The sequence below is a fragment of the Pristis pectinata genome, chromosome 27 (assembly GCF_009764475.1).
Source record: "Pristis pectinata isolate sPriPec2 chromosome 27, sPriPec2.1.pri, whole genome shotgun sequence".
NCBI lineage: Eukaryota > Metazoa > Chordata > Chondrichthyes > Rhinopristiformes > Pristidae > Pristis > Pristis pectinata.
In genome coordinates, this window is record NC_067431.1 from 6145222 (window position 1) to 6173073 (window position 27852).

General features: G+C 41.8%; 1 protein-coding gene across 1 annotated transcript in view; it reads right to left on the reverse strand.

Annotated features, from left to right (window-relative positions):
• Positions 1–15549: 15549 nt before the first annotated feature.
• The window catches only part of stt3a (STT3 oligosaccharyltransferase complex catalytic subunit A), a 65900-nt gene continuing 53597 nt past the window's right edge, over positions 15550–27852 (reverse strand). The window contains 4 exon segments of the mRNA XM_052039794.1: positions 15550–15837; positions 17672–17787; positions 20772–20960; positions 24970–25072. Of these exon segments, the coding sequence (XP_051895754.1) occupies positions 15799–15837; positions 17672–17787; positions 20772–20960; positions 24970–25072 (447 nt within the window). The 3' untranslated portion in view covers positions 15550–15798.

Sequence of the window (27852 nt, forward strand, 5' to 3'; positions counted from 1 at the left end):
AAGACATAAGGCAGGAACTAGACAGAGTAAACCAGAAACACATGTGGAGAGTGTTAAGGATCAATTACATAGGGTACAGGATAGGTATGTCCCAATTAGAAGGAAGGACATGACTGGCAAAATAAGGATGACCAGAGAAGTGAACTTGAGAAAAGGAATTAGGAAAGCCAGGAGGGGCCATGAAAAGTCATCAGCAAGCAGGATTAAGGAGAATCCAAAGGCATTCTATCCCTACGTAAGGAATAAGAAAATGAGGGAAAGGGTAGGACCACCTCTTTATTCCTAAAGGGAATCTGTTTGGATGCAGAGGATGTGGGTGAGGTTCTGAATGAGTATTTCTCTTCAGTAGTTACCCAGGCAAGGGACATGCAGGATGCAGAAATTAGAACTGAAGGTGTAAATGTTAGGGCATTTTGAGGTCAAGGAGCAGGTAGTGTTTGGTCCCCTAAACAGTATGAAGGTGGATAAGTCCCTGGGGCACGATGGGATATACCCCAGGTTACTGAGGGAGGTGAGAGGAAATTGCTGGGGCCTTCACCAGTATCTTTGTCCTCTTTGACTGGGGTGAGGTCCCAGAGGACTGGTGAGTCTCATCAGTTGTAGGGAATTTGCTGGAGAAAATTCTTAAGAGATGGAATATATGAGCTTCTGGAATCCAATGGCTTAATTAGGGGAAGCCAGCATAGCTTTGTGCAGGACAAGTTGTATCTTACTAACTTGGTTGAGTTTTTTGACAAGGTGATGAGAGTTGATGAAGGTAGAGCTGTGGATGTCATCTATCTGAACTTCAGGAAGACATTTGACAAGGTCCCACATAATAGGTTAATCAAGAAAGTTCAGATGCATGGGGTCAGTGGAGAATTGGCTGTGTGGATCCAGAAATGGCTTGCCCATAGGAGACAGGGTGGTGGTTGAAGGGACTTATTCAGGCTGGAGGCCTGTGAGTAGTGGTGTTCCACAGGGATCTGTGCTGGGACCACTGCTATTTGTGATGTACATAAATGACCTGGATGAGTGTTCATGGATGGGTTAGTATGTTTGCAGAAGATTGGCAACAGATACCACATGATATAGATCTGTTGCAGATGTGGGCAGAAAAATGGCAGATGGGATTGCTGCCAGTGCCATGTGATAGTGAAAGTAGGAATAGGAGGAGATGGCAGATAAATGCATGGCTGAGAAGCTGGTGCAGGAGGGAAGGTTTTAGATTTTTGAATCATTGGGATTTCTTCAGGGGAATGTGGGACCTGTACAGAGGATGGGTTACACCTGAACCTGAGGGGGGCCAATATCCTTGCAGGCAGGTCTGCTAGGGTGGTTTGGGAGGGTTTAAACTAGTTTGTGAGGGGGATGGGAACCAGAGGAGTAGGTTAGAGGAAGAAGGGGATGGGGAAAAGTCAGATCTAACTGGTAGAGAGGCTTTGAGGAAGGAGAAGCAGAGTACAGGCTACAAAAGTAGTAAGGCAGATGGGCTAAAGTGCATTTACTTAAATGCAAGAAGCATCAGGAATAAGGGTGATGAACTGAGCTTGGATAAGTACATGGGACTATGATATTGTGGCTATCACAGACATGGCTGACATCAGGGCAGGAATGGATATTGAATATTCCTGGTTTTTAATGTTTTAAAAGGGATAGGGAGGGGGGGGAGAAGAGGAGGAGGGGTGGCAATACTGGTCAGGGACACTTACAGCTGCAGAAAGGGTAGATAATGTAGAAGGATCCTCTCTAGAGTCAATATGGGTGGAAGTTAGGAAGAAAAAAAGGAGCAGTTACTCTACTGGGAGTATTCTATAGCCCCCCCCAGTAGCAGCAGGGATACTGAGGAGCAGACTGGGAGGCAGATTTTGGAAAGATGCAAAAATAACAGGGTTATTATCATGGGAGACTTCAACTTCCCAAATATTGATTGGCACCTGCTTTGTGCCAAAGGTTTAGATGGGGCAGAGTTTAAGTGTGTCCAGGACTGATTCCTGTCAGTATGTTGACAGGCTGACTAGAGGAAATGCCATATTAGATCTAGTTTTAGGTAATGAACAAGGTCAGGTGACATTTATCAGTGGGTGAGCATTTGGGGGTCAGTGACCATTGCTCCATAACCTTTAGAATTGTCATGGACAGGGATAGGAGCAAAGAGGATGGGAAATATTTAACTGGGAAAGGTGAATTGAGGCTATAAGGTGAGAACTTGAGTGTGAATTGGGATGACATTTTTTGAAGGGAAATGTACTGTAGAGGTGTTCAGGGATCTCTTGCAGGATGTTAGGGATAAATTTGTCCTGATGAGGCAGAAGGAATGGCAAGGTGAAGGAACCATTGGTGACGAGGTAGGGAAAAACTAGTTGGGAAGAAAAGGCTGCATACATAAGGTGTAAGCAGCAAGATCAGACAAGGCTTGTAAGGAATAGAGTAGCAAGGAAGGAACTTAAAGGGCTGAGGAGAGTGAGAAAGGGACATGAAAAGGCTTTGAGTAGGGTTAAGGAGAATCCCAAGGTTTACTTGTATGTGAAGAGCAGAAGGATGGCTAGAGTAAGGGTAGGTCTGATTAAAGGGAAGCTGTGCCTGGAAGCTGTGGAAGTGGGTGAGGTTTGCAATGAATACTTCAGTATTCACCAAGGAGAGGGGTCTTGATGCTGAGGACAGTGTTGGTAAGGGTAATGTTCTAGAGCATGTAGATATCAAGAGGATATGTTGGAGCTGTTGGCAAATATTAGGACAGATAAGTCCCCGGGGCCTGACAGAATATTCCCCAGGCTGCTTTGTGAGGTTAGGGAGGAGATTGCTGAACCATTGGCTAGGATCTTTGAGTCCTTGTTGTCCACAGGGATGGTACTAGAGGATTGCAGGGTGGTGAATGTTGTCCCCTTGTTCAAAAAAGGTGGTAGGGATAGTCCAGGGATTTACAGACCAGTGAGCCTTGTGTCTGTGGTGGGTAAGCTGTTAAAGGATTCTGAGATAGGATCTATGAGCATTTAGAGAATCATGGACTGATTAGGGACAGCCAGCATGGCTTTGAGGGAAGATCTTGCCTCAGGCCTGATAGGGTTCTTTGAGGAGGTGACCAGGAAGATTGAGGGTAGTGCAATGGATGTGGTCTACATGGATTTTAGTAAGGTGTTTGATAAGGTTCTGCATGGTAGGCTTCTTCAGCTTCAGAAGGTCAGAGGCCAAGGGATCCAGGGAGACTTGGCAGTGTGGATTCAGAATTGACTTGCCTGTAGAAAGCAGAGGGTTGTGGTGGAGGGAGTGCATTTGGATTGGAGGGTTGTGACTAGTGGTATCCCACAAGGATTGGTTCTGGGACCTGTACTTGTGATATTTATTAATGATTTTGATGAGGGGGTGGAAGGCTGGGTTAGCAAGTTTGCAGATGAGACACAGATCAGTGATGATGTGGATAGTGTGGAGGGCTGTTGAAGCTTAGAGGGATATTGATAGGATGCAGAGCTGGGCTGACAAGTGGCAGATGGAGTTCAATCTGGAGAAGTGTGAAGTGGTACACTTTGGAAGGACAAACTCCAAGGCAGAATACAAGGTAAATGGCAGGATTCTGGACAGTGTAGAGGAGCAGAGGGATCCGGGGGTTCACTGAAAGTTGCCTTGCAGGTGGATAGGGTAGTTAAGAAAGTTTATGGGGTGTTAGCTTTCATAAGTCATGGGATTGAGTTTAATAGCTGTGAAGTAATGATGCAGCTTTACAAAACTCTGGTTAGGCCACACTTGGAGTACTATGTCCAGTTCTGGTTGCCTCATTGTAGGAAGGATGTGGAAGTGTTGAAAGGGTGCAGAGGAGATTTACCAGGATGCTGCCTGGATTGGAGAGTATGGATTATGAGGAGAGACTAAAGGAGCTAGGGCTTTACTCATTGGAGAGGAGGAGGATGAGGGGAGACATGATAGAGGTATACAAAATATTAAGAATAGATGGAGTGGACAGCCAGTGCCTCTTTCCCAGGGCACCAATGCTCAATACAAGAGGGCATGGCTTTGAGGTAATGGGGTTGGGAAGTTCAAGGGAAGTTGAGTTTTTTTCACTCGGTGGTTGGTGCATGGAATGTGCTACCTGGGGTGGTGGTGGAGGCTGATGTGTTGGTCAAGTTCAAGAGATTGTTAGATAAGCATATGGGAGTCTGTTGGTGGTGCTTCATGGACTAAGTCGTCATTTGGCTTTGGTCCAGGCACTTTTCAATCTATTATTTACCACCCTTTAAGTCTTTTACAATACTGGCACAAGTTTAATTTTTTTTAAACTGAAAATGACCACCAGATCTAAAGCCTCTGCTAATGGTAAAGGTAGTGGAGAACAACCTACTTTGGAAGCTATTTCCAATCTGGACGGAAAGTTTGACTGGAGCTTTGCTGAATTGAAGTCTATTTTAAAAGACTGAAGAAAAGCAAAATACACTTATCCAGGAAAATGCCAAACAAAGGCAATTAATTGCTGAACTTGACCAAGATGGTAAAGAGATGCCAAAGTCCACTCACTTGAAAAAGCCTTAATAACAACCAAGCAAAACTTAGAAAAGCACCAACAGAGGATCATCGACTTGGAAGGACACAGCAGGAGGAAAAATTTAAGGATCATCAATTTTCCAGAAAATACAGACTGGTAACCCTATGGAATTCTTCTTTAATCTTTTGGTCAATGTTTTTGGTTCTGAAATGTTCCCTCGACAGCCCATTTTTTTTGGATAGGGCTCACAGAGCATTAAGATCTAAACCTGCTCCAGATCAAAAACCTCTGCCAGTAATAGAGATTCCATTTTGTCAGCATCAAGGAGCTCCTGATTCATACTGCTCATAGACGTGGAATGATTCAATTTAAACAATGGAAGTTTCAAATAGTTGAAGATTACACCCCAGAAGTTGAGAGGCTGACCTACAAACCAATTATGGCTTGTCTTTATCAAAGCAATTATCATCCTGCATTATTATTCCCAGCAAGGCTGCAAATTACACTGCCTGATAAATCTTGTAAATGGTTTAAATCTATTCAAGAAGCCAAGAATTTTCTTTTAATTAGGTTAATTTTAGAAGCTAAGAAATTGCAGAAGAGACTTTTTCCTTTGATTTACTACCTACTTGTTTTATTATCTAGTTAATTTTTAGATTTAAACCTTTTTTCTCAATTTTTAATGTCTTGTTTTAATAACAATTAAGAATTTAACAAAATAACTGATCATTTGCTTTCTTTTCAAAATAATTATTAAACAGTATTTTTTAACTGTTGGCTGTTAATGCCCTTTGGTTCTGTTTCAATCTCACAACTATGTTGTGAGTTCTTTATCTCTGTTTGTATTATCTTAGTCATTTTAAGACAAAACATGGGTGGCTTATATATTTCAATTTGGACTATTGCCACCAATAGAACAGGGGTTAGTTCAATTAGAAGGTAGTGTACTGGCTGCCTATTGGCCAGTTTTTGGGGGAGGGGGGTGGTGGTGTTTTTATACTTTTCTGGGCTAAACCACAAATTTTTCTAAATTGTGGTCATGTCCATTTCCTCTAAATTTTTTTACTACTTCCTGTTGGTAAGACTTGGAAATATTAAGATTAACCCTTTACATACCATTTTTTAAATCTGTTAAAATGGATAAGACTAATTTTCATGGAATGTTAATGGCTTAAATAATCCACTTAAACATAAGATTTTTAAAGTTTTTCATAGACTAAATGCTCATTACTTTCATTCAGGAGACTCACATCAGGAAGAAAGATAATCAATGTTTTTAAGATTTTGGAGGGGTCAACAGTTCCATTTGAATTCACAAGCAAAGGTGAAAGGAGCTTCTATTTTAGACTCCAATTTCATTTGTTCATCATGAGAATATCAGACCCAAATGGTAGATTTTTAGTGATCACTGGTCTGCTTCATAATAAAAATTGCTATGGTTAATGTTTATGCACCCAATGTAGATCACCCTGAATTTTTTAAACATCTGTTTGCATTTTTTCCTAATTTAAATGAATACATTTTGATTATGGGTAGAGATTTTAACTATTGTCTAAACCCTTCCATGGATAGATCTGTATCAAATCCTGCACTTCCAAACAAATCCACTGTCTTTATTATTCCTTTTTAGTTGAATCTGGAATTTTAGATGCTTGGAGATTTCTACATCCATGTGATAAAGAATTTTCATTCTTTTCTCATGTTTACCATAACCACTTGAGGATTGATTTTTTTATTGGTGCTAGATTAGCTCCACTTACTATGGACTGTAAATACGATGCAATTGCCATTTCTGATCATGCACCATTGATTTTATCAATTAAATTGCCAGATGTATCCTTTGTCAGACAATGGCAATTTAATCCTTTATTACAAGACTCAGATTTGATCCAATTTATCAAAACAGATTTCATTTTTTTAATTTTACTGAAGAAATTTCCAGTGGGATAATATGGGGTACTTTTAAAGGATATATCCATGGTCAAGTTATTTCGTATTCCTCTGGCTTGAAAAAATGAACTAATAATGAAATACATATATTGGTTGTGATAAGATTAAAGAAATAGATAAAAAAATATTCTGATACTCCGAATCTGGAGCTTTTTAAAAAGAGAACAGAACTCCAATTACAACATTATTAACATCTTCAATTGAAAATCTACTTTAAAAAAAACAAAAGTCAATTTTATATACATGGTGACAAATCTGGTAAATTATTGGCCAACCAACTGAAAGCTACTTTATCTAAACATCAGATTAATAAAATTCATAAACCAGATAGTACTTACATGATAGATCCTGTTCAAATTAACAAATCCTTTCAAGAATTTTATTCTTCTTTATACCAATTGGAATCCCCTGAGGACTCTACATCAATGCATGAATTTAAGAGATCTGAAGATTCCCCAACTGTCTTTAAATGAACATTCTACATTAGATGCTCCCATTTCAGAGGAAGAAATAAAGTAATATTTTCAATGAATTCAGGTAAAGCACCTGGCCCTGACAGATATACAGCTGCATTTTTTAAATCCTCTTCTGATATTCTTGTTCCCTAGTTAGCCAAAATTTTTTAGATGCCCCATCAGTGGGTAAACTACTTCAATCTTTCTATGAAGCAACTATTTCTTTAATTCTTGAAGGATAAAGATCCCACTGACTGTGCATCTTATAGACCTATTTCTTTATTAAATGTAGATTCAAAAATTTTCCAAAATATTGGCCTGTACACTGGAAAAAGTTCTCCCACAAATTATCTCTGAAGACCAGACAGGATTTATTCAGAATCATTATTTACATTTTAATAACAGGAGATTAATGAATATTATATATACTCCTTCATCCCAAATTCCAGAATGTGTTGTTTCACTAGATGCTGAAAAGGTGTTTAACAGAGTTGAACAGGAATATCTATTCACTACACTTCAAAAATTTAATTTTAGCCCTAAATTTATATCTGCAATCAAACTGTATTATACACCTATGGCTTCAATACTTACTAATAATCAAAGATCTCCTTTGGTTAGGCTTTTTCGAGGTACTAGACAAGGTAGCCCATTAAGCCCTTTATTTGATATTGCTTTAGAACCCTTGGCTATTACACTTTGGGACTCTTCAAATGTATGTGGCATTACTCGCAGACAGACGATTCATAAGATATCTCTCTATGCTGATGACCTGTTACTTTATATTTCTAATCTGGATGAATCTATCCCCACAGTACTATCACTACTAGATCAGTTTAGTGTTTTTTCTGGCTATAGATTAAATCTTAATAAGAATGAACTTTTTCCATTGAATATGCAAACCCCAATTTATAGCCAATTACCTTTGAGATTGGTAACTATTTTGTGTATTTGGGTGTTAAAATTACCAAGAAACATAAGGACTTATTTAAAGCTAATCATTGCCTTTAATTGACCATGTTAAACAATTATTTACTAAGTGGTCTCCACTGTCTTTATCATTGGTAGGCTGAATTAATGTGATTAAGATGAATATTTTACCAAAATTTTTATTTCAAGTGATTCCAACTTTTGTCCTGAAATCTTTTTTGACACTATTGATTTTAAAATTCTTTCATATATTTGGCAGAATAAAAAAACCCAAGGTTAAGAAATATTTACAAAAATTAAAAGGATGGTGGTTTGGCCTTGCCTAACTTTAGATTATACTATTGGGCAATTAATATTGGATATTTAATTTTTTGGGTACAGATTCTGATGTAATTCAATGCCCTAAATGGTTATGCCTTGAGCACCAATCAGTTCCTGACTTTTCATTAGTTTCTATTTTGGGTGCTTCTCTCCCTTTTGCAGTTAGCAAGTTAAGTAAACATACAATGGGAATATGGTTTCAATTTTGTAAACTTTTTGGATTGAATAAATTTAATTTGTCGAGTCCCATTCAATCTAATTTTTTCTTTCATCCATCTAGAGCTGACTCAGCTTTTTCCATACGGAAAAGGAAGGGAATAGTATGTTTTCGGGATCTATTCATTGATAATTGTTTTTCATCTTTTGAACAATTGTCTAATAAATATAACTTGCCTAGATCACTTTTTTGATATTTCAGATTAGAAATTTTTTAAAAACTACTATACCCTCTTTTCTGACACCTTATAAAATTGAAACTACAGAGAAAATTTTAGGTCTTAATCCTTATCTGAAGGGCTTGATAGTGATAATTTATGATTTAATTATGAAAATACGTCTAGAATCATCAGACAAAATTAAGAATGAATGGGAAAGTGAACTCCAGACATCTATACCTATGAGACTTTGAAGACGTATTAACTAAATGAAGAATTTTCTTCCATGTGTGCCAGACACTCGTTGACACAGTTTAAGGTAGTCCACAGGACCCATATGTCCAAAGATAAGTTAGCTCGTTTCTATAACCATATAAATCCTATATGTGATAGATGTAAATCAAATGTGGCTTCTTTGACACATGTTTTGGTCCTGTCCTCTTCTGGAAAAATATTGGAGAGACATTTTTAACATTATTTTAAACATATTAAAGATTGATTTACAACCTCACCCTATCACTGCAATTTTTGGATTACCAAGGATAGTCTGGCCATTTATCTCCTTCTGCTAACTGTATGATTGCTTTTGTTACATTAATGGCCAAATGATCCACTTTGCTTAAATGGAAGCATCCAATACCCCCTTCTACTTTTCAATGGTTTTCTCAAACTATAGCATGTTTAAACCTAGAAAAAAAAATTAGGAGTGGTACTGTTGATCCTTTGCTTAAATTTGAAGATATTTGGAGTCCATTTATTCAATATTTTCACATGATGTAGATCCCCTTTCAATAATCTTCCAACTTGGAGGAACAGACTTGACAACATTGCTCTTTCTACTGAGAAATTTTAGCCCAGTTTTTTCTTTGTTTTTTGTTTATTGTTTATAATTTTATTGATTTGGGTTCTTTTAAATTTATATAATTTTCTTTCCTTTTATTATATTCATTTACTAAGATCATTGGATCTACAGACTTTTTTATTTTATTCTTTATGATTATGCTATTGTTATCCTGATCTTTGTATTACATGTATAAATATTGATGCTATATATCTGTATTAATCTGAAAACTAATAAAAAGATTGGGGGGGAAAAATAAGCATATGGAGGAATTTAAGATGGAGGGATATGTGGGAGAATGGGGTTAGATAGTCTTAGGAGTGGTTTGAAGATGGTCACAACATGGTGACCTGAAGGGCCTGTATTGTTCTGTAAACGTGAGATTCTACACCTTGGTAGAACTAATGTCAAAAGGTAGTACACTCTTAGGGGCGAGACTCTTAACAGTGAAGAGCAGAGAGACCTTGGGGTGCAAGTCCATGACTCATTGAAGGTGGGTAGTTAAAGCTTACAGAATGCTTCCATATATTAATCGAGCTATTGAGTGTAGCAGTCCAAACAAAGCCTTGTCATGAGAATGGATGCAGTGGAGGTGCAGGAACTGGGAGAAGGGGATGGCATACCTACAAGTGACAGGGTGGGAAGAGGTGTAGCTAAGGTAACTGGGAGTCAGTGGGTTTGAAAATGATGTCGATGGATTAATCTGACTCCAGAGAGGGGTCGGAGATGGACCAAGTAAATCTGAGGGCAGGGTGGAAGTTGGAGGCAGTTGAACTCTGCATGGCTGCAGGAAACAGCACCAATGCAGTTGTCAGTGTTGTGGTGAAAGTTGGGGAGCATTACTGGTGTAGGCTTGGAACATGGGCTGTTCCACATAGCCAACCAAAAGGCAGGCACAGCTGGGACCCAGGTGAGTGCCCATGGCTGCACCTTTGGTTTGGAGAAAGAGGGAGGAAATATTTTTCTGCAACTGGATTCCTCCTCTTTCTTCTCCCCCCCCCCCCCCCCCCCCCCCCCCCCCCCCCACCCTTCAAGCCCTAATGAAGGGTCTTGACCTGAAATGTCAATTGTTTATTTCCCTCTGTAGACACTGCCTGACCCGAGTTCCTCCAGCATTTTGTGCATTGCTCCAGATTCCAGTATCTGCAGGATCTCATGCCTCCATATTTGTTGCTTCACTGATGCTTGTTGGGACTTATTCTCTCCCTCGCTACCCCTTTGCCATATAATGCTGCTCATCTGATGCAATGTGTCAGTGATGCTGCTGCAAGTTCTTCATTGCACCTGTGCACACATGGACTTGTGCAGATGACGAACTTGACTTTCACTTTTCTCAGTGCTGGTCCATTGCTATTTGTCATTCATATCAATGATTTGGATGAGAAGGTACAAGGCATGTTAGCAGATGACACCAAAATAGGTGGTGTCCTTGACAGTAAACATGTTTATCAGGAATTACAGGGAGATCTTGATCAGCTGAGTAAGTAGGCCAGGAACAGCAAATGGAGTTTAATTTAGATAAGTGAGTTGTTGCGTTTTAGGAAGACAAAGGTAGGACTTTCACAGTGAACAGTTGGGTCTTGGAGTGTTGTGGAACGGAAGAACCTTAGAGTACAGTTATGTGGTTCCCTCAAAGTGGCATCACAGTTAAACAGGGTGATGAAGGCTAGTGTGCCAGAAGCTGCCTTCATCAGTTAGGGCACTGTGCAAAGAAGTTACTTTGCATTTGGACAAGATGCTGGTGAGGCCACTTTTAGAACATTGTTTGATTTTGGTCACCCTGCTGTAGGAAAGATGCTATTAAGCTGGAAAGAGTGCAGAAGGGATTTAAGAGGATGTTGCTGGGGCTCAGGACTGAGTTGTGGAGAGAGGTTGGACAGGCAGGGACTTTATTCACTGGAGTGTAGGACAATGAGGGATGATCTCATGGAGGTGGTTAAAATCATGAGGGGCACAGATGGGGTAAATGTGCAGTCTTCCTCCCATAGTTGAAGAATTAAGAACTAGAGGGCATTGATTTCAGGTGAGAGGAGAGATTTAGCAGGAACCTGAGGGGTAACCTTTACACCCAGAGGGTGGTCAGTATATGGACTGAGCTGCCAGGGGAAGTAGTTGAGGCATTAACACCATTTAAGACATTGGACAGATACATGATAGGGAAGGTTCAGAGAGATGGGACTGGCTGAGATGAGAACCTTGGTTGGCATGGACCAGTTGGGCTGAAGGACCTGTTTCCCTGCTGTATAACTGACTTGGAGTCAGGTCTCTAAATTAGGGCAATCTTTATGAGAGAGGTGAGGCAGAAAAAGTGGATGAAATCTGCCACTTGAAGGTAAATCCCTCTGAGCAATGGGAGGGATTCAGGAAAAAGAATCCAGGGATTGTGGGCAAACATACCTACATAAGAAGGGTGGGAGAGCCATATCCAGGGACCCCACCTTCTGCTGCTGAACTGCTCCAGTACCCCAGGGATCTGAAGCTCCCACCCCCTCCTGCACCATCTCTCCAGGTTTCTCAATTTCTGTACCCACAGCAGAGTGAGGATCAGCCCAGCAGAGGAACAGAGGCCATTGTTGCCTTGCTCCATCAAAGCCAGAGGACAAACTGACACACAGAATGTGTGAAATGTGCAGACACAAAGTCTGTGGCTTGTATCTTTAAACACAGACGAGCCAGTCCCTCCAAGGGAACCACAGCCACTGAACAATTGTCATCACACAAAAAGAACAGGTGTGAATGGCTGCACCTCATCCTTCAGCTGGGAAGCATTTTGCATCATTGTTGCTTTCAGCATTACCTGTAACTGGATTTTTTTCCTCTTTGCAAACACTTCAGAATGTTGGGAGTTTTGCAGTTCCAGTTTACAGCTAAAAGCAAACTAAACTTTGGGACACATCTGCAGCTCAGGAGATGCACCAGATCACAATTTAACCATAATTAAATGTTTGTGGTAATGATTGTAAATGTGTGATCACTCGTTCACACGACAATGACTTCATTTGCAGTGCAGGGTATTTTGGGGTTTAGGTGATTGACAGCATAATTCTCTCAGACTTTTCAGCTCAATCAGTCCCAGAAGATCAGTTGCTGTCTGGGGTCTAACTCCAAGAGGTGCCTCCACTTCTCGCTTTAAAACATCCATTCCCGTGACTCCCACCCACCCTGCACAAGTGCTACTTCTGCTGCCACTGCAGTGGCTGAATGGGAGAGCAGTCTCTGTCCATCACACTTCACCTTGCCCCATGGAAATTACCGCCAACAGGGGCAGCACTGTCCCTGGAATGACACCATGGGCAGGGCCGTGTCAAGCTCGCTGGGGACCTGCTAGAATTGTCCAGGTTTAGGTGAATGGCAAGAGTTCTGGAGGGTACATCAGCTGGAAAATATTAGTGCTACCTGTCACTACCCACAGGCAGCACTGAGGACCCACACCCTCTGGGAGATGCCCACTTCTCCTTACTACCATGGGGGGTAGGTACTAGAGCCTGAAGACCTGCACTCAACATTTCAGGAACAGCTTCTTCCCCTCTGCCATCAGATTTTTGAACAGTGCATGAACCCATGAACACTACCTCATTGTCCTTTTGCACTAGTTGTAATGTTGCAGCTGTATAAAACTTTAGGTATATCACATGGGGATAATTGCAGTTCTGGTCACCACCTTGCAGGAAGGATGTGGAGGCTTTGGAGAAGTTGCAAATGATGTTGCCTTGATCAGAGAGTATGAGCTATGAGGAGCAGTTGGACAAACTTGGGTTGTTTTCTCTGCAAGGTCAAAGTCTGAGGGGAGACCTGAGAGAAGTGTGTAAAATTGTAAGGGGCACAGATAGTATTGATAGTTAGAGACTTTCTCCTGAGGTGGTAATGACAAATACTGGTGGTCATAGGTTTAAGGTGACGGGGGAAAGTGTAAAGGAGGCAAATTTTGTGTCACTCACAATGGGAAGGTGGTGGAAACAGATGTGATGGTGTTTCAGAAGCATTAAGACGGACACATGGATGGGCAGGGAAATGAGGGCTATGAACCATGTGCAGGCTGATGGGATTGGTTTAAACTGGCATCATGGTTGGAACAGTCATTGTGAGCCCAAGGGCCTCGTCCTGTGCTGTTTTGTCTGTGCTGCTGGTACAGATGTCTGCTTATGTGTGTGGGATTTGGAGGGACGGAATGTGTGGTTGGAGCAGTATGTGGTGGCAGTGTGAGGAGATGCTGTTCTGACAGAACTACATCTCTACACAGCACAGGAACTATAACCAGACCACTGAATTCTCTTTGGTTTGCTTTCCCAGTTCTAATGAGTACCTAACAAGAAATCTCTGCAGAAGTGGGACCCTCTGAGCAGGCGGGAGGCTTCTCAGGGCTACAAAAAAAATGAGCACTGGCCACACTGTTAAAGAACAACAATCGCACAACTTTGGTCACCTGCCCATCTCTCCACTCCAGCTAGCTGTAAGTTCACCTATTTACTGGTACGTATCCATAATGATCCCACATTTCTTGGTATCCTCTCCAAATTACACTAAGCATTAATTCCTGTGCTTCCTCCCAAAATGAGGGGTAATGTAGTATCTAACTCACTGGGCTAGTAATCCAGGTTTGCAATTTGAATTCATTAAAAAAAATTATTTTTAAAAGGAAGTTATTTCCAATAAAATGCAACTGGAGAGGTATCACAATGTTGCAAAAACTCAATTGGTTCACTAATGTCATTTGGTCTTATCTGGTCTGTGTGTTAGTTGATAATTTAATGTGAGAATGAGCTAGCTGGACTCCTTGTTTCAAATGGCAAGTCAAGACAGTCTAGTACAACTTTTCATGCAGTCAGTGAAGACAAAAAGATGATGGACCCATAAAGGCTGGTGCATTGCTACCTCTCAGTCAGGACATTTCTGCTGACTTCAGTGCTCCAGTTTGGGTAGGCAAGGCTGCCTCTCTTACACACAGACTCGACTGTGGCACTTCCTATCCTTCAGCCTACATGAATACCAGATAGCAAAGGACATTCAGCACTTGGCAAACAAACCAGAAATCTTGGAAGTGAAGAAATTCACAGGTCACAAGACTGCATCTGCATTATTTTAATGTGAAGCCAGTCTGAGTTCCAGGACAGTACAGGTAAATCTTAACACATTGTAAACAGCCTACTTTAATCAGGTTATTTAAAAGTATGTTATCAACCTCCAGCACCTGTCAGGTTCTGTGCCCTGGTTTGTGGGGTTTTTTTTTGCTCACTTCATTGTGTGATTGAAGCACTTTAATAAAAAAAATTAATGCACATTTCCAAGGATTGGGGGAATTATTCAGAGTTGCAACATTGGTTCCATTGCTGGTCTTCATAAACGTAATGACTATCTAGTGAACCCGCTACGATTGTTTGATTACATGTTGGGCAAGGTGACTTGTGCTGGAATGTGGTGCTGTAAGTGAAAAATGCAACTTGAGGCATCCATACAGGTTGCTGGTGGTGGAAGGTGCACCTAGCCAACCAACATTACTCCTGACTGACAAGGTCCTGCCTGGATGAATGGCAGAAAGATCTCAACTACACCTATTCATTCAAATCACTTATTTTTCATTTAGCATCACAGTTATACAGCACAGAAACAGGCCCTTCTGCCCAACTCATTGACACTGACCAAGGTGCCTTCCTGAGCTAGTTCCATTTACCTGCATTTGGCCCAAATCCCTCTAAACCTTTCCTATCCATGAACCTGTCCAAATGTATTTTAAGTGTAATTGTACCCACCTCCACCACTTGGCAGCTCATTCCATAAATCCACCACCCTTTGTGGGGGGGAAAAATTGCCTCTTGGATTCCCTTTAAACCCATCCAGATTTCATCTCTCTGACCCTGGGAAAAAGACTGACTGTCCATCTTATTGATGCCCTTCACGAGTTTATAAACTTCTACAAGGTCACCCCTCAGCCCCCTTCGCTCCAGGGGAAACAGTCCCAGCCTAATCAGTCTCTTCTAATAACTCAAGCCCTCCAGTCCCAGCTACATCCGTGGGGAAGAGAAGTGGAACAACTACCCTCAGCACTCCCTTGTCAAACAAAGTGCTATCAGTCAGTCTGTACATGAAGGTGTTCATGAAACTGTACCAGTCAATATAAACTTCAGAGTGAGGTGTTGAGATATTAGAAATCATGCTCCTCGTAACCAAACTGTCTACAGTGAACCCTTACACCCTTGAAGGAAACACACACAACAAAGAATACCTCAGTCCATTTGAACCCTTTATTTGACCACTTTAGAACTTAAGTCAATGTAATGTTTTGGTCACTCACCACCAATCATTCATCACCCAATTGGACATTTCAGCCAGATTGCTGCAGATAGGAAGCAACATGTAAACAAACTCTCCAATCTCCTCCTTTATTCCCAAACTAGTGTACGTAAAAAAAAAAAATACAGCTCTTCTTCACAGGACAAGGCCTCAGTGCTGCTTTCACTCATGGCTGCTGTGCGTCTTTTACGTTCTTGAGAGACCTCGATTATCCAAATCTTTCACCTGCAGACGGGAGAGCAAGAGTGGCAGGGTGTGCTGAGCTTTAGACAATCTTTGACTGTTTCCATCAACTAAATACGTGTATGAACTTTTCATACTCACTTTACTTAAATGAATTCTAACTGTTTAATCAGGGACTGTGAATAAATCATGAATAAATACATGAGGAAATTTAGAATTCTTTACCCAGAAACAGGTGAGAATATGCAGAGTTGCTCACGTGAACAGTATAGATGCATTGAAGGGGGAACTCATTAAACAGGAGGGAGAGGGGGTATATTTAGGCAGATGTGAAGGTGGTGGCTGCTATGGAGCACAGACACAGGCTAGTTAGGCTGTTTCTGTGCTGCAATTTTCTATATAACTGCCTTTTTTTCCATCCACAATTGTTGTGTGGCTGGAAAAGCAATTCCATACAGCTTACAAACACCTGACTTTTCTGCAGCCTGTACATGCGTTTGGGAGACTGGTGGGATGGATTTGCTGATGACTGCAGGTGTCTCCCGTCATGTGGAAACTCAGTTCGCAGCTGCATTTCTGACTTGCAAACTGTTCTGGTTACGAGCAGCTCACAGGAATCCTGTCATAACCTGGGGAGGACCAGCACTGAATGATACCAGGAATGAAGATGGTTACAGTTAATCTAAAGATATTACCAAATATACTGAGAAGGCACATCCCACTGGTCAGGTGGGAATCTTCCTATACTGAGAGCCACAGGGATGATTTATTTTTAGCTTACCAAACCCAGAACACTGGTCACTTAACAGCAATGCACATTTACAGATAGTCTGCTGGGGTTTCATAAAATAATTAAAAGGCAGGGTGGATGCTTATTGATAGACTGCTACTATTTAACAGATTGGGGAAGTGCACAGGGCTGTTGTGTGGTTCTTTTTCCAGAGTGTGCTGAACCTCTGGAATACAATGCTGTGTGGCTTTGTGGCTTTATGGCTTCAAAAGGCAGATGAACCTGACTCTGATTGAAGCAGAGATCACACTATGTAAAGGACAAATTCCTTCAAAGGTATTGCTTGGTCAACAAATTGAAGAGGTCAGAGGATTTTTCCCTTATTTTATATCTTCCAGGAAATCAGTGGGAAGGAAGAGCTTATTCAGAATGCTACAGCCATCATGGTCTGGTGGTGTTGATGAACCCTCCTAAGCTTTTCCTGCTCATCAATTTCATGTATTCATAGGTATAAACTCAGTGAAAATATCACCCAGATACAGACAACTGACAGAAATGTTTTAAAAAGGATCTTTACATAGCCAATCCCTGGAGAAAGATCTTGTGCATGAGTGACAGTTACTTGTATTGTGATCTATTTGAAAATATCCACACTAGATTAGAAAGATTTCACTTGAACTGTCAACCACACAATCTGAGATATAATCCACATCAATCTTCTTGTACTCTGCCCAAGTCGTCACTCTGTGTCAGTAGGTTATTTGTTTATGGATGGCGTCACAGCCAAGTTCCGGGTCCTTCTCATTCAACCTCCACCTGCACAACCTGTTTTACAAGAGTTGTGAAGCAGGAGCAGAAATCTTGGATAAAGTTACACATGTGGGATTTCTGCAACAGAGGCCTAGGAACAAGATCAGTTACATTAGCACAGAGTGAAGAGAGAACCAGACACAGCTGAGTCATGGCAACTTAGAGGCTGGTCTGTGGTGACTCAGTGCTATCTGAGAGACTGACACGTTGGGCCCTGGGAAGCTCCGTGTTTTTTCCTGAAGGTGCCAAATCCTACAATTCAAGTTGAAACCACCAGAATAGCTCAGAGGTTATGATATAACACAACTTGTTGCACCTCTTGCTTTCAGCACTCACCTTGTATATGCGGACCAGCCAGTGTTCCGTGGTGTATGCCTCTTCTAGAACATCAAGCTCAAAGTCTTTGTTCCCAATCTCAGCATTCCTCACTCTGTCGTATCCAGGCGGGCGTTCTGTGGGGAGGACAATGAAACAATTATACAAATCTTGCTAGTTAACATCCCGATTTAGACCATCCAGTGCTGGTTCCGGCACAGATCCCAGCATGCAGGACCACAGAGCTATCTTTATACTGCCCTTCAGACAACCTTGTGAAGCTGTACATCAGACAGACACATTAGAACAAAGGTATTATCGAGCAAAAGTCAGATCCGTCTAGAACCTTTTCCATGACACCACCACCAGTGTGGATGCCTTTGATTTATCTTCAGATCTCACCCTCTCCCTCTATCACCATCAAGCTTCAATTGTACGAAGAGCTACACTAAACTCATTTTATTAGCTTAGAGCAAAATCCATCATATCTGCTCTGATGATGTGATTTTTCTCACAGGTGCCTTTCTTTCTTTCTTAACCACAGATTTCCCTCTATGATAGTTGACAGGGCTCTCAACCACATCTCCACGGCACACAACTTTGCTCTCATGCCCTCTTCTCCTCTTAGCCAGAACACAGATGGGGTCCCCACCAAGCCTCCACATTCATCAGATCATCTCCATAATTTCAGCTGCCTCCAATGGGATTCCACCACCAGACACATCTTTCTCTCCCCTTTCAGGATTCTGAAGGGACCATTTCCTCAGTGATTCCCTGGGGCACTGTGCTCCACTCCCGCACTGTTGCCCACCTTCAGCTTCCTGTTTCAACGATGCACAATGTGAGCACGAGGAATTACACCTCTTCTTCCATCTGGATAAAGGGCCTTATGTTGAATCTCAGGTCACTAATTTTTTTCTCCACAGTGAAGACTGTAGAATTGTTTCAATTTCTTTCTTTCTCCCCCCTCCTGTTTTGTTTTAAACGTAATTGTTATCCTGCCAACTTCAGTCTGCACCCTATGAAAGGCACTCCCTATGTCCTCCCCACCCCTCCACAGCTTACTGTCTCAGTTCTGATGAAGGGTCCTGACTGCTTCTTTCCCCATTGATGCCTCCAGCATGTCATACACACATCGCATCACCTTTTTTGTTACCTTGGGGTCCAATAGGATTTGCAATACTGTGATCGCCTTGTGACAATAAATAAACTATGCCGTTATGAACCTCTCCTTTCAAAATTCTGTGGTATATTTGCATTTTATCCAATTAAGGAATTCCTAAAATCCACATATGAGCAAAAAAGTGTTGAAACTCAGTAACAGGTGATAAATTTTATGAAGTTTTTTTATACATCAGTGAAAACATTGGCTGCTTGTTTTGCTATTCAAGTATGCTCAGGCTTCATTCAGCACGACATCCATCAGTGATGCTAATCTTGGCAAGTGTGATTCAAGTTTCGAGAGTAGCACTGACTACCCAAGGACTGCCTTGCTCCTCTACTGGTGGCAACGTTGGCTGACTGATCTCCAGCTCACACCAATGCAGGAAGTTCTGCATTTTCCCATTCCTGCAGCTTAAGGGTACATAATTACTCCAGTATATAAAAAAAGGGAACTCAGCGGGTCAGGCAGCATCTGTGGAGGGAAATGGACAGATGAAGTTCCGGGTTGAGACCCTTCATCTGGACTGAAAGACAAGGGGGAGATAGCCGGTATAAAGTGCGGGGGAAGGTGTGAAGCAAAAGCTGGCAAGCAATAGGTGGATCCAGATGAAGTGGGGGGGGGGGGGTGGTGATTGACAGATGGAGGAGGGAACAGTGGACAAAGGCTGGGAGGTGATAGGTGGAGGTGACAAAGTGCTGCAGATGATGGAACGATAGGTAACAAAGCCAGGGCATGGAACAAAATAAAGGGAGGTGGGTTGGGTACATGGAACAGTGGGGGGAGGGGACCCAGTGGGAGTTGTGTGAGGGTGATGGGCAGATGGAGTGGGTAGACGAGGGGAAAGAAACACAGTGGGCCACACACCCACATCGACCGTGCACTCCCTCCACAGATGCTGCCTGGTCCGCTGAGTTCCTCAAGCAGTTTGTTTTTCTGCTCTAGATTTCAACATCTGCAGTCTCTTGTGTCCCCATCACTCCAGTATAGTAGTGAGGTACTGCCACACTGCTAGAGGTGTTGCCTTTTATATGAAGTAGGAGCCTGTCTGATAGAAAGATTTTATGCAGCATTTCAAAGAGCAGCATTGGGAGTTCTTTCTGATATCCAACCAACATTTATCCCTCAAATTACATCACTAAACTGACTACCTGGTAATTTTCTTTAGTTTTACAGAATCTTGCAAAGTCCAAATTGTGCTTTCTACATCTCAATGGCGACTGCACTTCAAATTCAATCGCTGCAAAGATGGAACAAACAGCAAATGCTGGAAACACTTAGCAGGTCGGACGAAGTGTCTCTGACATGAAATGTTGACACCATTTCTCTTCCCACAGATGTGGCCTGACTTGCTGAGTGTTTCCAGCATTTTCTGTTCTTGTTTTAGATTTCCAGCATTTGCAGGTTTTTTTGCGCTTTTGGCTGCAAAGATAGCCTGTGGCCACAGAAAGTGCAACTTAAAGGCAAGACTTCACTGTAGGGTCAGGCTCATGAGTCCAATGGGACCCAACGTTGTGTGTCAGGTATGGTGAGGGTCAGGTTTAACTTTTACAACTGAACAGAACTGGGCAGCACAGCGGGGCAGCTGGTGGAGTTGCCGCCTCACAGCTCCAGTGCCCCAGGTTCAATCTTGAACTCCAGTGCTGTCTGCATGGAGTATGTACGTTCTCCATGACTATGCAAGTTCCCCATGGGTATTCCAGATTCCTCCTTTGTCAAAGGTGTGTGGGTTGGCAGGTTACTTGTGCACGGCAAATCGCCCCTTGTGGGCATGTAATTTTAGTAGTAGTAGCGGAATCTGAGGGGAGTTGATGGGATTGTAGGGAGAATATGATGGGATTAATGTGAACGGTTGCTTCAGTCTCAGTAGGCTGAAGGGCTTGTTTCCATACCGTCCAACTACACCACTGAAGCCACACCGGCAACACACACTACAAGACAAATGCCGCTGACACTCACTTGCTTCTGTGTAGACTTGACCAAAACGATAGTAACACATTTTGTACATCAGACAGTTAAGCAGGATAGGAGAGCCCTCCCTATCCACACGGAACTCTCCTGTCGGGGTGTAGTAATCGTGCTCCTTGATGTGCCTGCCCGTGTCTGTGCTGCCTCCAATTCTCACCATCCACAGGAACTTGTTTATATCTGTGGAAAATGAATTCAAAGACACTAAATGAAATTTAAAATCATTAGCTATGTTTCCTCAAATTCTATACCATTAATTCAGCAGCCACTTTAAGCTAACTTGTAACTCATTTTGTAACTCCTTAGCAAACATATTCGCAAGCATCCCACCTTATTGCTTTAATAACAGGGAGGATGTAGCCAGGTAACCCAGAGTCTTCATCTGCCAGTCACACTAAACAAACCTTTTAAAAGGGGAACAATATCTCCAACATTTTACAAAATAAAATAACCATAAAAGAATGAACTTTGAAGAAGATCACAGTGAATGATCACCGAGAGCTAGTCTGGATAGATAAGCTTTTATAGAGAGGTCTAAAGGAGGGAAGGGGTAGACATGGGGAAATACCAGATAAAAATGAGACCATAGTGGAATCCCCAAGGCAGACATTGTTGTTAGGTGAATTTTCAATGATGAGAAAAATAATGGAGTAGGAGTTTGTGAATCAGAAACTGGAAAAGGGCAGCAATAGCAGACTAGGGGAGAAGTTGGAGGGATACAATTACACTGGCTTGCTAGTGTACAGAATGCCAGTGAAGCTGGACAATAATGCCAGAATTAGGATTACAGAAAGGGAGAAAGGTTTTTGAAAAATGAATCCTCGTTGTAAGAAACATGTGGTTTGAGTTTTTGGCAGTAATGTAAGATTGCAACATAAAATTGTACAGAGATGTGAAGAACACGCCCTTTCAATTGACCAGTTTTGGGATAAAATCCTCATCTCAGTTTTGAATGCCCAAGATTAGTCAACACCAAATTTAATCCAAGGGGGCTTGATGGTGTTAGAAGCAGGAGCACATAGCTACTGTTGAGAATGAAAGCTTTGGGTTTGCCATTGTTGAACCAAATCAAATTATGGATGTGGGATATACAGTTCCAAAGCACGTTGAAAGTTTTTAAAGTTTACAGCATGCAGTGCTGGCTAACAATAATGCTGTCTTGGAACTGTGCAAACCTAGGCAAGGGTTGTACACTTTTCACCAGATATTTATCCTAAGTATTAGCTATTATACAGTATTTGTCAGATTGTTTCTAGCTTAGATCCTGCTCCACGGATTATGGGGAGACGCATCAAGAAGACATATGGGGTTGATCACTTAAAGCAATGTTTACTTTAGGACCAAACCAGTTTCAAACCCAATAGAAAGGAAGACAAATGCTAAAGCCACCTTATTTCAAAACTAAATACTGATCAACAGATTGACAGTTTCCTGTACTAACAGACTAGGCGTTCCTTAAGTGAGATAAACCTTGCTGATAAGCAGATAATGCAGCCTTCACTGGAACGATTAAGGATTGTTTTTCAGACTTTCAAGTTCATTGCCCTGACAAAGTTGAAGCACGTGGCATAAAAGGAATATCAGTAGCATAAATATGAAATTGGCTAAGTAACCAACAGGAAGGTCACCGTGAATGCCTGTTCTTTGGACTGGAAGACAACAAGGTGTGGCATTCCCCAGAGAACAGTGTAGGGGTCATTTTTTAAAAATCTAAATCCAGACTTGGGGATGATAAAAACTTAGCAATATTGTGAATTCCAAAGAGGGTTGTCATAGATTTCAGCAGGATGTTAACATGCTGGTAGAATGGGGATAAGGTTTAATGCAGTGAAAGGTGAAGTGAGACATTTTTGATAAGAAAAATAAGGAGAGGCGATATAGAATAAAGAACATTGTTCCAAAAAGGATGCATGAGCAGAGGGACCTGGGCATACATATTCACAAATCATTGAAAGTGGCAGGGAAAGTGGTTAATAAGGGATCCCCAATACGGCTTTATCAATAGAGGCATAGAGTATACAAATGGAGGAATCTTGTCGACACTGGTCTTGCCTCAGCTGGAGTACTGCATTCAGTTCTGGCTTCCTTATTATAGGAATGATGTGAAGGCATTAGAGAGGGTGCAAAATGCTTCCTGGAATAAAGCACTGTAGTTACAAGGACAGATTATAGTAAACAGTCCCAGCCTCTCTAGAGAAGGCCAAGAAGTTTGGGCAGTGAGTTGTGAGAGGCTGTTCTCTTTGGTGGAGGGGTTGAGGATGAGTGGTCACATGTGTAAAATAAAGGCTAAGAAAATTAAGAGTGGTGTGAGGAAGCGCTTTTTTTTGAGCAGTGTGGAGTCTGAAAATGCACTGCCTGCAGATGTGATGGAGGCAGGTTCCATTGAGACTAGGAGAGTTAGATAAATACATGGTGAGGAAATATCTGCAGGACTACAGAGAAGGGACTGGAGGTAAAACTAGTGAGTTGCTCTGCTCAAAACCAGCCTGGACAAAATGGGCCAAATGGCCTCCTGTGCTCTAACCGTTCTTTGATTCTACATTGGAACCAAGCCACCTTTAATGGCTAACAAATGATCTAAATTCCCAGGCATGAGACAAGTAGCCAATTTCCTGATCTGTCTTTCACAGATAAATGTATTCCTGGACATGTGGTCCAATGCTACAAGTATCATTGTAGATTTAGGAATATTATTATTTTTATGCTTTAAAATGCTAACAAGGATTCAGTTTGTTTCTGTACTTATTTTTATTTCTCTTAAAAGCAATCAGGAGCTATAACAAAAAATCCTTGGACTCTGTCTATACCTCTTGCTGCCTTGGTGTAGCAGCCAGCATAATCAAAGACCCCACCCACCCGGGTCATTCTCTCTCTGCTCTCCCACCAGGCGGAAGATACAGGAGCCTCAGGGCACATACCACCAGGCTCAAGGACAGCTTCTATCCCACTGTGATACGACCATTGAACGGTTCCCTTATACAATGAGATGGACTCTTGACCTCACAATCTACCTTATGACCTTGCACCTTATTGTCTACCTGCAACTCACTTCCCTGTAGCTGTGACACTTTACTCTGCATTCTGTTATTGTTTTTACCTGTACTACCTCAATGCACTTTGTACTAACTCAATGTATCTGCACTGTGTAATGAATTGACCTGTACGTACAGTATGCAAAACAAGTTTTTCACTGTACCTCAGTGCAAGTGACAATAATAAACCAATACTAGCTTGAAAATGAATTTAAACTGACGGGGATAGGAGGGGGGAATAAAAAAAAAATCAGGATTCAGAAGTAGCATGAAGAACGTAAAGACCTCCTTTAGCAACGACTCAAAGACTAACCACATTAAGTCCAATAAATCCAAATCCTTAATTTTAAGAAATTAAAAAAAATACGCAGTAGTTAGCCTTCTAAAACAAGGCTGCAATAATACACCCAAATGATCAAGGTAAATTCACTACAAAAGGTGTAGTGAGCCCTGAAATTACTTGAAGTACGAAAACAACTCCTGGGGACACCTGAAATCAATTCTCATGAAACTTGCTCCACAGATGCTAGTCATCTGATTATTATTCAGCAGTTTCTGTTTTTATTTTGGATGACAATTCCAAAGCAATTCAATGACTTTTACATGATTAGGGATCTCCTGAACTCACACAAGCACAATATATATTCCAGCTACTTCCCTCTTTACAGCTGGTGCACCCCACTCTGCATTCCAGCCAGGTCAACGGTTAGGCACCACGATGTGATATCTCTTGCCTAAAGAATGGGATTATAAAAACTTAATATCCATATATTTTTATGATCAACTGTACAGATATCATGAAAAGGAGCCCAAGTAAATTTGGGTTGAATAATACCCCTCCACGATAAGAAAGCCTGTCATGTACCAGCTTCATTCACAGAGAATGACCATTAGGAAAAGATACTGGGACAATTGAGCAAAACCTACAAGAAAAAATGATCAGAGCAAACATCATAACCTGCAGCAGAGAATATTAATCATAATTAAGATTTAAGAGGAACCTCCATTAGCAAACTTTCACATTCAGACTCTCAGGCAATGCGCACACCTGCTTGTTCTAATTATACAAAAGGAACTCAGTTGTCAAGGGGTGAAATGGGCATCCATGCAATTGTTAGCACCTTATCATGGAATATTGAGATGCAAAGACACCTTACCATCAGATGAATATCCTGTGAGGCCTCCAAAAATGACCAGAACGTAGCTTACGTCCAGCTCCCTCATGATCTCATAGGCCTTCTCCTCTGGAGAAGCCATTGCCTAGAAGTGGATGAATATACCCAATGTTAGTGGTATGTGGATACAATAACTCTAAGCTTACTTATCCTCTGCTGACTGTTACCCAGTCAGCAGTCTGCGAGACAGTTATGTCTGAGTACATCAGGGCGGCAGTGGTGCTGCTGCCTCACAGATCCAGGGACCTGGGTTTGCTCCCGATCTCCGGTGCTCTCTGTGTGGTGGTACGTTCTCCCTGTAACCTCTTGGCTTTTGCAGGATGCTCCAGTTTACCTCCATATCCTAAAGACGTACTGGTAGGTTAATTGGCTTCTCTAAATTGCCCCTTAGTGTAGTTGGGTGGCAGGAAATTTTTGGTGGGGGGGGGGCATGGGCAGAGATTTGTTGATGAGCACGATAGAAAGAATAGGTTACAGAGAAATAAATGGAGGAATGATATTGATGAGAATGCTAGCAAAGACTTGATGGGTTGATTGGCCTCTATGCTGTAAGAATATATACTATAACATAATCTCATATCTACACCGCAAAGCTATATAATTGGAATATCTGAAGTATGCTGTTCACTAAAATGAATTGCCTAGAAGTTCAATCACAATGGGTTTCAGTTTCACACAAATTAAACACAATAGTGGCCATTTCCAGATTATTTCACATTGAATTCACCAGGGTATTTTGCAAGTGTCACTTTGCACTGTGATGTGACTTATGAGCCAGAGATGCACGGTGTGACATTCACTGCTCAACAATGGGGCATGGCGATGAAGCTGGACCACATCCTCCAGGGAGCACTCCTAAGACAGTTATGTTTTCTTAATGCTCTGCTGGATTTTCAATAGTTCTGGCCAGGCCCACACACTGCACTTTAACCCGATACCCCTTGCCGAAGCTCCAGCAACAACTCCCACCAAATAGCACCCTTCCGCTTTCCAAGCTCCAAAAGGTGCTCTCTGATGACCGACACCCCCCAACCCCCTCTTCCCTCATTGTCAACCTTGTTTTGCAAACACAATTACCTTCAAGATCCCTGGCTGACCAAGTGCCCAAATCTTCTCTACCCCACATCCTATCACCAAGGCAAACACTCAAGTCCTTTGTCCACCCATCCCCTGCCACAAGGCTCAATCCCTCTCTTCACCTCAGATTACAGCACAGTCCTGATCAGCCCTACAGCCACCGGCCCCACATCTCTGAGTTTAGCTTCGGACCCAGCTACTGGGTTACATACTTTCAATCCCAGAAATATACAATGACCCTTTTGGGTGCATGGAATTTCTAGGCCCACAGTGCTCCCCTTTTAGTTTTCATCACCCGAATTTGCATTAGACTGAATATTGAAGCTCATCATTGGTCTTGAATTTCACACAATTTGAAGTTACAGAGCACTTTTAACATTGGACACTGACAGGAGAGAGAAAGGGCCATGCTTTAAGGAAACCAGGTGAAACAAAGGTGGGCATTGTTTTATAAATGTGGATAATGTCACTGAAACCACTGGGCTGGGTCAACAGGAGTGAGAAGCAAGCAATTTAAGAAAGAATAGCTTGGCAGAATTCGGGAAGAGTTGAGTTCAGAGGCCACTGACGAGTCTTTATGTCCATTTTGGGGATGATGATGGTCAGTGAGGAGGAGGCCAAGACTGAAATGTAGAAAAGGGCAATGCAGTAAGGAGGGAAACCAAGGGGTTTATACCCAATCATTTAATTGGAAGCTGATATGAACGTCACCCAAACATTTGTTTGTTAAACTGATCTGAAAAATTGTAAAGTAAGGAATAATTTAGGTATGAATTTCAAATGTTCCCCTCCATTTATAAGCACTGGTTAATTTTTCAAACTAAAATAGATTGTAAAATTAATCAGAATGATAGCAACTAAATCATTTTGGATCTTCTGCCTTTTCAGGAATTGCAGGCTGAGGGAATTAAGTTTTATCAGACAGCACAAATTCACTATAGAAAGCACAGGATTAAGCACAGAATCAGATGTAGAATCTTGCCTGTTGTAATGAATGCTATACACAAAGAATTGTTGTAGATTTATGACACTTATGCAGGTGCTGAAAATCCAGCGGATTAAAACAGAAACACTTGTATCTTTCAATCTCAGGGCCTAACATGCAATGACCTTGTAATGCAGGAGCCTTGGACCTATATTTTCACACAGAGATCTATCACAAGCAGCAATTAGTCAGATTATGTTGCTTGAAAAATAATGGAAATATCTCCTCTGAACAGTATTCACCAAGGAGAGGGGTATTGATGACGCTGAGGACAGTGTTGGTAAGGGTAATGTTCTAGAGCATGTAGATATCAAGAGAGAGGATGTGTTGGAGCTGCTAGAAAATATTAGGACAGATAAGTTCCCGGGGCCTGACGGAATATTCCCCAGGCTGTTTCGCGAGGCGAGGGAGGAGATTGTTGAACCGTTGGCTAGGATCTTTTGAGTCCTCGTTGTCCACGGGAATGGTACCGGAGGATTGGAGGGTGGCAAATGTTGTCCCCTTATTCAAAAAAGGTAGTAGGGATAGTCCAGGGAATTACAGACCAGTGAGCCTTACATCTATGGTGGGCAAGCTGTTGGAAAGGATTCTTAGAGATAGGATCTATGAGCATTTAGAGAATCATGGACTAATTAGGGACAGCCAGCATGGCTTTGTGAAGGGAAGATCTTGCCTCACAGGCCTGATAGGGTTCTTTGAGGAGGTGACCAGGAAGATTGATGAGGGTAGTGCAGTAGATGTGGTCTACATGGATTTTAGTAAGGCGTTTGACAAGGTTCCACATGGTAGACTTCTTCAGAAGG